The sequence below is a fragment of the Bombus vancouverensis genome, unplaced genomic scaffold (assembly GCF_051014615.1).
Source record: "Bombus vancouverensis nearcticus unplaced genomic scaffold, iyBomVanc1_principal scaffold0146, whole genome shotgun sequence".
NCBI classification, from domain to species: domain Eukaryota; kingdom Metazoa; phylum Arthropoda; class Insecta; order Hymenoptera; family Apidae; genus Bombus; species Bombus vancouverensis.
The window spans coordinates 904-9,311 of NW_027469033.1; the positions used below are offsets into that span (position 1 = coordinate 904).

The 8,408-nt window shown below is 25.6% G+C and overlaps 1 protein-coding gene across 5 annotated transcripts; it reads right to left on the reverse strand.

Annotated features, from left to right (window-relative positions):
* Positions 1 to 308: 308 nt before the first annotated feature.
* LOC117163433 (FHIP family protein AGAP011705-like) lies at positions 309 to 8,401 on the reverse strand. Of its 5 annotated transcripts, XM_033345702.2 has the most exons (13): positions 7,819 to 8,401; positions 7,449 to 7,660; positions 7,080 to 7,331; positions 6,841 to 6,991; positions 6,419 to 6,664; positions 5,669 to 5,716; positions 4,674 to 4,841; positions 3,286 to 4,563; positions 3,003 to 3,201; positions 2,871 to 2,882; positions 2,634 to 2,790; positions 2,330 to 2,495; positions 309 to 2,252 (listed from the first exon to the last, which is right to left on the reverse strand). In XM_033345702.2, the coding sequence occupies exons 1-12, from the start codon at positions 7,966 to 7,968 to the stop codon at positions 2,333 to 2,335; spliced, it is 3,036 nt and encodes a 1,011-aa protein (XP_033201593.1). In that variant the 5' UTR covers positions 7,969 to 8,401; the 3' UTR covers positions 309 to 2,252; positions 2,330 to 2,332. The 5 variants fall into 5 exon arrangements, with proteins under 5 accessions (XP_033201593.1, XP_033201582.1, XP_033201612.1 ...); XM_033345691.2 differs by lacking the exon at positions 309 to 2,252 and having other exon boundaries at positions 2,286 to 2,495; XM_033345721.2 differs by lacking the exons at positions 309 to 2,252; positions 5,669 to 5,716 and having other exon boundaries at positions 2,286 to 2,495.
* Positions 8,402 to 8,408: the final 7 nt, after the last annotated feature.

Here is an 8,408-nt window from a genome sequence, read left to right on the forward strand (position 1 = left end):
TGAACATATGTATATTAAGTTTTGTATAGCATATAAATTCTGACATTAGTAATATCTATCTTACTAAGCAAAAATCAATATATAACAAATGAAAGTTTTCTTGGTGACCACTATAAACTTGTAAATTATACAATTTATTATAACAAATTGTTTGTAACAACATATAACATCTTCAGTTAAGTCAGAGATGCAAAAATATAAATTCAAATTGATTTTATCTATTTATAAAATAACTATAAAATATAGTTAAATTATTGTCATAATTTTTTTTATTAATATACTTTTAATATTAGCAACATAATTAAAAATGCAAAGATAAAGAATATTATAAACTTAAATATTTAAAATTATGCTATTGAAGTTATATATGCAATTCTGAATTATGAAAATTCTTGAATGATTATTATAAACTACTTTATTACGTAAATTTATTAACAAATTTAAACATAACAATGAACTAAATGATAAAATATTAAAAATATTACATTATATTATTTGCAATATGTTGGCAAGCATATAACATTGTTCGAAAATACTGCATGTTTTCAATAAAGGTACATAAGGTATGCTAATAATGAAATTTGCATTTAAACATTTCTTATGTAAGAAATTGTTAAATTATTAATTTACTAATATTACAATGCTACAAATTCGATATTACTTGTCGTCATATAAAATAATATTATTCTACCATGCATTACATGCAAACATTTGAAGCACATTTGTTTGAACTGTTAATAATTCTTTATTAAATTAATATTCATTTAAATATTTGAAACAAAAATAAAACTAGAATACTTTAATAAAGTTCCAATAATCTAGTTTAATATCACATTGCAGTAAATATTTTATACTAAATATGAATTTTAAAATAATCAAAAAACATGTTAATTTTTAGTAATGAATAAAATACACATATAATAATATTTTAATCAGTGATCATGTTGCAATTTCATTGTCATTTAACTGTTTCTTAACTACCATAATTTTTTAATAATTGCACTCATATATTAATACTAATTTTAATGCTTGTTAACAAAAATTGAGCTGGAATAATTTTTGTATTTTAATAATTGAATTTTGATATGCTATTTATATGTAAGCAAATATTTTATAGTCATGCAGTAATATCGCATTATTGCCAAGTATCAATAGTTCTTCAGTTATTAACATACATATTGTACTAATGTTTCACTTTAAATATTGCAAAAAATTTGATATTTGTATATTTTAATTAATACAAAACTACATAATAAAATACTTTTTACTTTATATTTAACATTACGTTAGTGAAGTTAAAATATAGGATAAAATTATTACAAGATAGATGAATTGTTAATTTCAGTTAGTGTTCAATTTACGCACAGTTTCATCTAGCAATATTTAAAAATTCATAATTTAAAATATATAAATTTCTATGTATATAATATTTTGTGCTACTAAACTTTCAAATCATATTTGTGGATATATATTACTCAGTAATTATGATTTTATAACTATATATTAAGTTAAGTACAATAAAAACAGGCTATGTAATTATTACGTGTTGTTAGTCAATGTAAAATTCATAAGTATGCAAATATATTTTCCTTGTTGTTAAAATAAATTTGTCATAACAGTAATTTGATTGTTAAATTTTAAATACATTTGGAACAATTTCCAAAGTGTTGATTATATTATGTAGCGTATTAAAATAATAACTTGGCACTTTCCTTTGTTTATGTAAATATTTTTAACTATTTATGATCTTGGATTAATATACATATATTTAAATATAATTTCAAATAAATTGATTCGGTTTGTAGCATATGCAATAAAAAGTTATTAAATAGTTTAATAATGTAATATGTGTATATTGTATAGGAAATTGCTCTAAATGTCAGTCTTTATAATAAGATTCGGCCGATTTTGTTTAAATATTAATAATTAATATTCACGAAGGGCCTATTTTGAATAAAACTTTCTATATATTTTCTCTTAACACAATTTTCATATAACTAGTGATTAAAACGGATAACTTCAACAAAAATGTATAAATCTATAACTTTTTAAGCTAATCCCTAATTTGCCTATCTACATTTATAAAATGAAAAAGATACTATTATTTTCATATTTATAGCAATATTCTGTATAATATTTTTACATTCTCTTCAATAACTTTACATAAACATTTTAAATTCTATAATATGATGTATTATGTATAAGTCTAGCAGTGTGTGTATATGTATATCACATATTACTTTATTAAAACCCTGTAAGAAGGAAAGAATATTTTCAATAGTTACTATATTATTAACTGAATTTTAATTTGTGTGTTCAGTCGTCTTACATATTAAACTTTAAACTCCAGATTATTTGTAAGAGATATAATGGCATGTTCTTGTGTAATCGCAGCTAACTCTTTTAGCCACTCGTCTAATACAACTGCGCATAACACCACATTTTGTACTGGACTTACTTCATTTGGAGATTCCCAGGACGTTTTTGTATAATACCTAATTGATGAAAAATTTTATAGTATTATTATAATCTTTATAAAAGAAAGTTTGTATAATATTAGTTAAATTTGTAACATATCTTTTTAACAATTTTAACTAGTGAATCTATCAATGATGTGATAATAAAATATTTACCGATATCCAGAACCATGTCCAATAGCTTCTAATTGATTTTCAGATATACCAGTTGATTGATTAACAGTATTGTTTAAACTACTTGGACCAGAACTGCCACTTGATCTTCTAAGCATTTGTGTAAAAGATGATGTTAAACTCCATCTCTTATTTTCACCTAAAACGTAATTTGTTTGAATATAATAGAGAAATAATATTTATATATTATTTATATTTGTAAGCAATTATTATACCTACATCGTTTGAACACTTCCGGGAGTGCATGGCAATTATAGGCAATAATATAATATTTATGTATACTTATATATTGCATCAATAAAATATATTAATGAAGTATAAATAATATTTGAATAATCAGAAAAATTATACCTCTTGAAAATGGTTCCCCACTCAAAGAATTTCTTTTAGTGGATACAGAATGAGCAGCAGCTTCTAATGCATTTTTTCTTGCATTTACTAATTTATCCTCGCGGTTAATTAAAAAGAGTCGTGCTTGTTCGACCAATATATCTATACTATTGTGTTGTGAAAGAAATTGATCTATTTTATGTTTTAAAGATGCAAGTACCTGATGAAAGATGAAGTTTTTTTTATAATCTTATACACTATTTGTGAATATGTACATAATAAAAATATGTATATAATTACAAACCTGAAAAAGTGATCTAATACTAGGTTGAAATACTAGAGAATGATTTAAGAGAAATGATTGTAACAAAGGCTGTGGATATATTGCTAATCTGCTGATAAGACCAGTTAGATGTAAATTAACATATAAATTATTACTTGTCATACATTCGAGTTTTCGTAAAAGAACATCCAAAAATATACCGACATTCGGTTGTCCATTAAATACATCTTGACGGTAATTTTCTTTACTTTGTTTATTCGCTGTTAATTCTTCTGGTGCAATTGAACTTGATTCTATGATGCTATGAAGAGATAATATACCTTGTTCTTTGTTTGATTCAATTTCTATTTCGTCGTGTTCGCTTATTCGATCTTCGCTAGGCTCATTATCTGGAGTTGACTGCGATGAACCTTTAAATGCGAAGCTTTCATAGCCGCTACTTTCCCCTAACGATAAAAGTGAATTCATGGTGGTGTTTGAATCGTCATTACTGCTATCAAATTCCTTTTTATCTATTAATGACATTTCTTTAACAGAATCTGATATTCCAATATCTTCGTTTAACAATTCAGCAATATCTGCATCTAATTTTGCTTGTTCTTCTAATGATAACTCTATACCTGTTGCCACAAGGGATTCTATTTTTAACTCTTTCTCTATTGTATTTAAATCCTTCCCATCTAGCAAAGATATGTTAACTAGCATGTTATCTATTGATGAGGTTTCAATAATTTCATTAAAAACCGTTGGTTGCTTTGCTATCTCTAATGATAAAGCTTTATTTGTTTCAATTTTCTTCTGAGATTGATCTAATAATGTATTGTCATCTATTAAAGTAGTCGCACTGCTTGTAGTACTATCTTTTGGTAATTCTCCATTGTATTGATATGACCAAGTAGAACAAGCAATTCGGCAAGCTCTTATTTTTTGTCGAGCGTCACATAAATAAGCATGATAATTTCCATAAAGGCTGTCTGATAATCTGACGCCATAATTTATAGATGCTGGCAATGACTTCAAAGATTCAGATGTAGCATTTGAATATTTTTCATATGTTGTATTGTTAGGTAAAGAATTGAATTGAGAATTTATAGATGCAAATGGCGAGCAACAACTTGGTGTCAAAGACAAAAACTTTTCAGCTGCACGTCCAAAAGGATCTATATCTCTTAATCTTCTACGTTGGGAAAGCATTACATGAGAACAAGGACTTAATGCACCCAGACATAATTCTAGCATAATGTCTTCACAATTTAAATTAACCAAAGTTTCAAATAGTCCCAATGTTACTATACATAACTAAAACAAGGAATTGAAAAATTTTTATGATCTTTTATTACTTATTATACTTACTAAAAGTTATTAACATTGTCATCTTTTGTAATATGTAATAAAAATAAAATATATACCCGTGACCTAGAAGATATCCTTTGAATAAGGCTATCCAGTATTCTGCATTCATCATAATTATCTTCGAGTAAAAATCTAACAAACGAACGTAAGAGACCAGGTTCAGTTACAGAACGAAGAAATAAATCAAAATAAGCTGTGGCTGCAACTAATTCATCCACTGTTGTCTGTAATATTAGAAAATTACTTACCTATAATTTTGCATATATATATATATATATATATATATATATATATATATACTTTATCATAATTTAACTAAAAATTAAATAATAATTTTAAACAATTAACGATTAATAATTTTTAAGAACTTTTTAAAATGTGTGTGTCATTAAGAATTTATAATTCATGAATAAGCAATTATTAATAAAACTGCTACAATTCTATTTGATATGTCTAGATTTTAATATTCAAATTTTATTTTGTGGTAAAAGAAGGATATTAGCATTTATAGATAAACATTATCTAAAACACACAAAAACTTCAAAAATAGTTAAACAAACTCACACTAATATTAATTTAAAATAGTTTCAAACTACATATTTTTATTAGGAAAACAAATAAAGCATAAAGCATAAAACATGAAACAAAGACAGAAAACAAAAGCATAAAAAGCATAATATATTTAAATTTGAGAAATTTAATCACTGTAATTTGGAAAATTTATGTATAAAAAATATAAATTTTATGAATAAGATATATTTCAAGTATTTTATGTAAAGTCATTAAATATAAGGTTTTAGGTATACTTTATAATATAATTCATATGGTTTATAAGTCGTTTATAAAAGCTTTATATATTAAATGTTTATTGTAACTATTTGTAAGTATAGAATGTCAGTAAAAGCTTAAGCCTGCACTAATATTATATTATTATTTATATAATAAAAATCACATAATATTAAGAAGGTATTAAAACTTTCTAGAAGTATTAAAACTAATATTAAGAAAATTGAACAAGTTTACTACACTAACTGCAGTGTTTTGTACTAACCCAATGTTCTTGTGCATCTAGCTGTTTTATGGTCAAACCAACAGAATCCTGAGCACCATAAACATGTCACCGGATAGCCACCAACAACCATATCATAACATAAATGATTCGAACTTTATATTAGCATTATTATTAATACTTAATTAGTATTAGGTATTAATATTTACATTTACCATCACCACATTGACAATGTTATATGCATTTAATAACATATCTATATGTACCTATAAGAATCTATTAAACAGGAAATATTAATAAACTTTACGTACAATTCCAATTACCAATTATTATGCATTTAATGTTTTTAAATAACTAAGCAGGATATTAAAATAAGATGAAATAATTGAAATCATTATAAAATTGAGTAAAACCAGGAAAAAGTCATGTCATTAGCATATTTCAATATTTAAAAAAAATTAATTTATGAAAAAGAGAGAGGAAGTATTGTATATATGTATGTTTAATAATAACAATTTACTAACCATATTCTATTTTCAAATAAACAAGTTGCAAGTACCTTCTTTCACCACACATACATGTAAAGTAAGAAAGATATTGCAATGTATTATAAACAAAAAAGGTATGTAATAATTATCTATTATAATCATAAAATAAATACACATATTTAAATTTCTAATATAAGTTTATAAGCCATTTGCAGAATGATGCATTTCATCTAAATTAAAACGTAAGCAGATGTTTTCATTTTAAATAAATAATAAGATATATATGTGTGTATATTATATTCACCTGTAACAAAGCTGGTCCCATTACAGGTACCAAAAAGCCATGATATAAAAATTCAAGTAACTGTTTTTGTACCAAAGGATGTGCAACTTGTGCAACAGCATTACAAAAGTCTAAAGAATTCATTAAGTGCATCAATGCTGGTAAATCATTAACATCATCTGGTGTTAACCGATGCCAATCATCTGTTTCAATATCTAATTTCCTTGGTAACAATGAATATAGCCCGCTTAAACCTGTAGCTAATACCTAATTATTAAATAAATAAAAACTTCATTAGTACTTAGGTACATAACAATATAGCATATGAATACATAATAATTATAAATTATGTTTATGTGAAACTTGTCGCAATTAGTACTATCTCTTATTAGTCATTATTTTCTTTTTTTACATAAATTTAATTTATTACAAAGATTACATACAGGACATATATTAGAATGATCAGCAATGTAGACGCCAACTTCATCATTTTTTTTTGAGAGAGACATACAGAGTAACATGGAATCACGTGCTTGTTGTCCTACTCCACCTTCTCTGTGCACATATGGTATCAGTAATGTAAAAATAATAAATCTAGAAAAATTAACGTATATCATTAAATATACATTATGCAATATACGCATAATGTTGTGTAGAAATATGTTTGAAATATTCTACTAACTTGTTTTTTCCTATTGCTGTTGGATGAAAAAATAAGTCAAGTAATGCCATGTTTTGCATCAAAGCAACACATAATTGATTTAATAACACTACTAATTTTTCTTCTACTTCTAATGGCATAATATCATTTGCACAATCTTCAAGTAATCGTAACAATGGTCTGGCAACTGGTTCATGGGCGAGAAGAGTACCACTATGTGATACTAAAAGTTCATATAGTTTTAATTGTTCTAAACGAACAGCATTATTAAATCTGCAAAATTACATACGATACAACATACAATACATATATTATAACATACAATATTATTTGTATATTAAATAATGTGAAAACACAAATTTTTATCATTTTTAATCAAAGGACTTCTACCTTCCACTATGTTTATTCCAATCGTAAAGTTTAACAAGGAGGTTTTCACTTAATAAATGCTCCAAACAAGGAGAGTGTGTTGCTGTTGTAGATTGTCGATAGTTATTGTAAAAGTTAAAATCACGTAATTCTAAAACTAAAAGAGTTACCATCTGATCTACATGATTAACAACTCCAAGAACATCATCTTGATTACATATTCCTTTCGGCGGCTGTACAAATATAATAAAAAACTTAATTACAATCCTTTCTAATTTATTACCATAATATCAAAAAGCGGAAAATACTACAGTTACAAAAATCGTTTGAAAAACTTTCGAATCTTTACTTTTTTTTACTATAAATGCTATGCTTTAAAAATTGAACTTACAGATGTGCGTAAAATGATTTCGTACGCTTGTTGCCAATGTTTACAAAAACTGTCATAGCATGCTGACGGGTCAGCATCTTTTGGCGGAGAATCTCTTGAACGTTGCTTAGTGAAACTAGTTCTCAAGGGGCTACTTCGTAACCAGCTCATTTTTTCGGTCTATATTTTATTTACTTCCACGTTCATCAGAAACCTGATTTCACGCATCCTTTCTCTTCGAAATCTCTCATATTACTAACTGGCATAAAAATAAAGTATTCGTCTATCTTCCTCAGTTTCGACTAACCAAGTTTTTCTGTCAAAATTGTCCTACTTATTGAGATAATCGCACATCTACGCAGCAAGGACACAGTGATAATACAAACTGCATATTTATTGTGCGACTTGCGCATTACAAATACTTTGTTAACGCGTGTCAGCGTTATATTATGTCAAATATTTTGTATGTTTGATAACCAGCAACTAATCACTCCTGTATTATTATGTTAGCCCATTAAGAAATCGCCATATTTATTCAACTAAGGTTTAGAGATTAATTTTAACTTTTTTTCATTTTTCCTATTTTTCCACATTCATTTGAAGTACGTCCA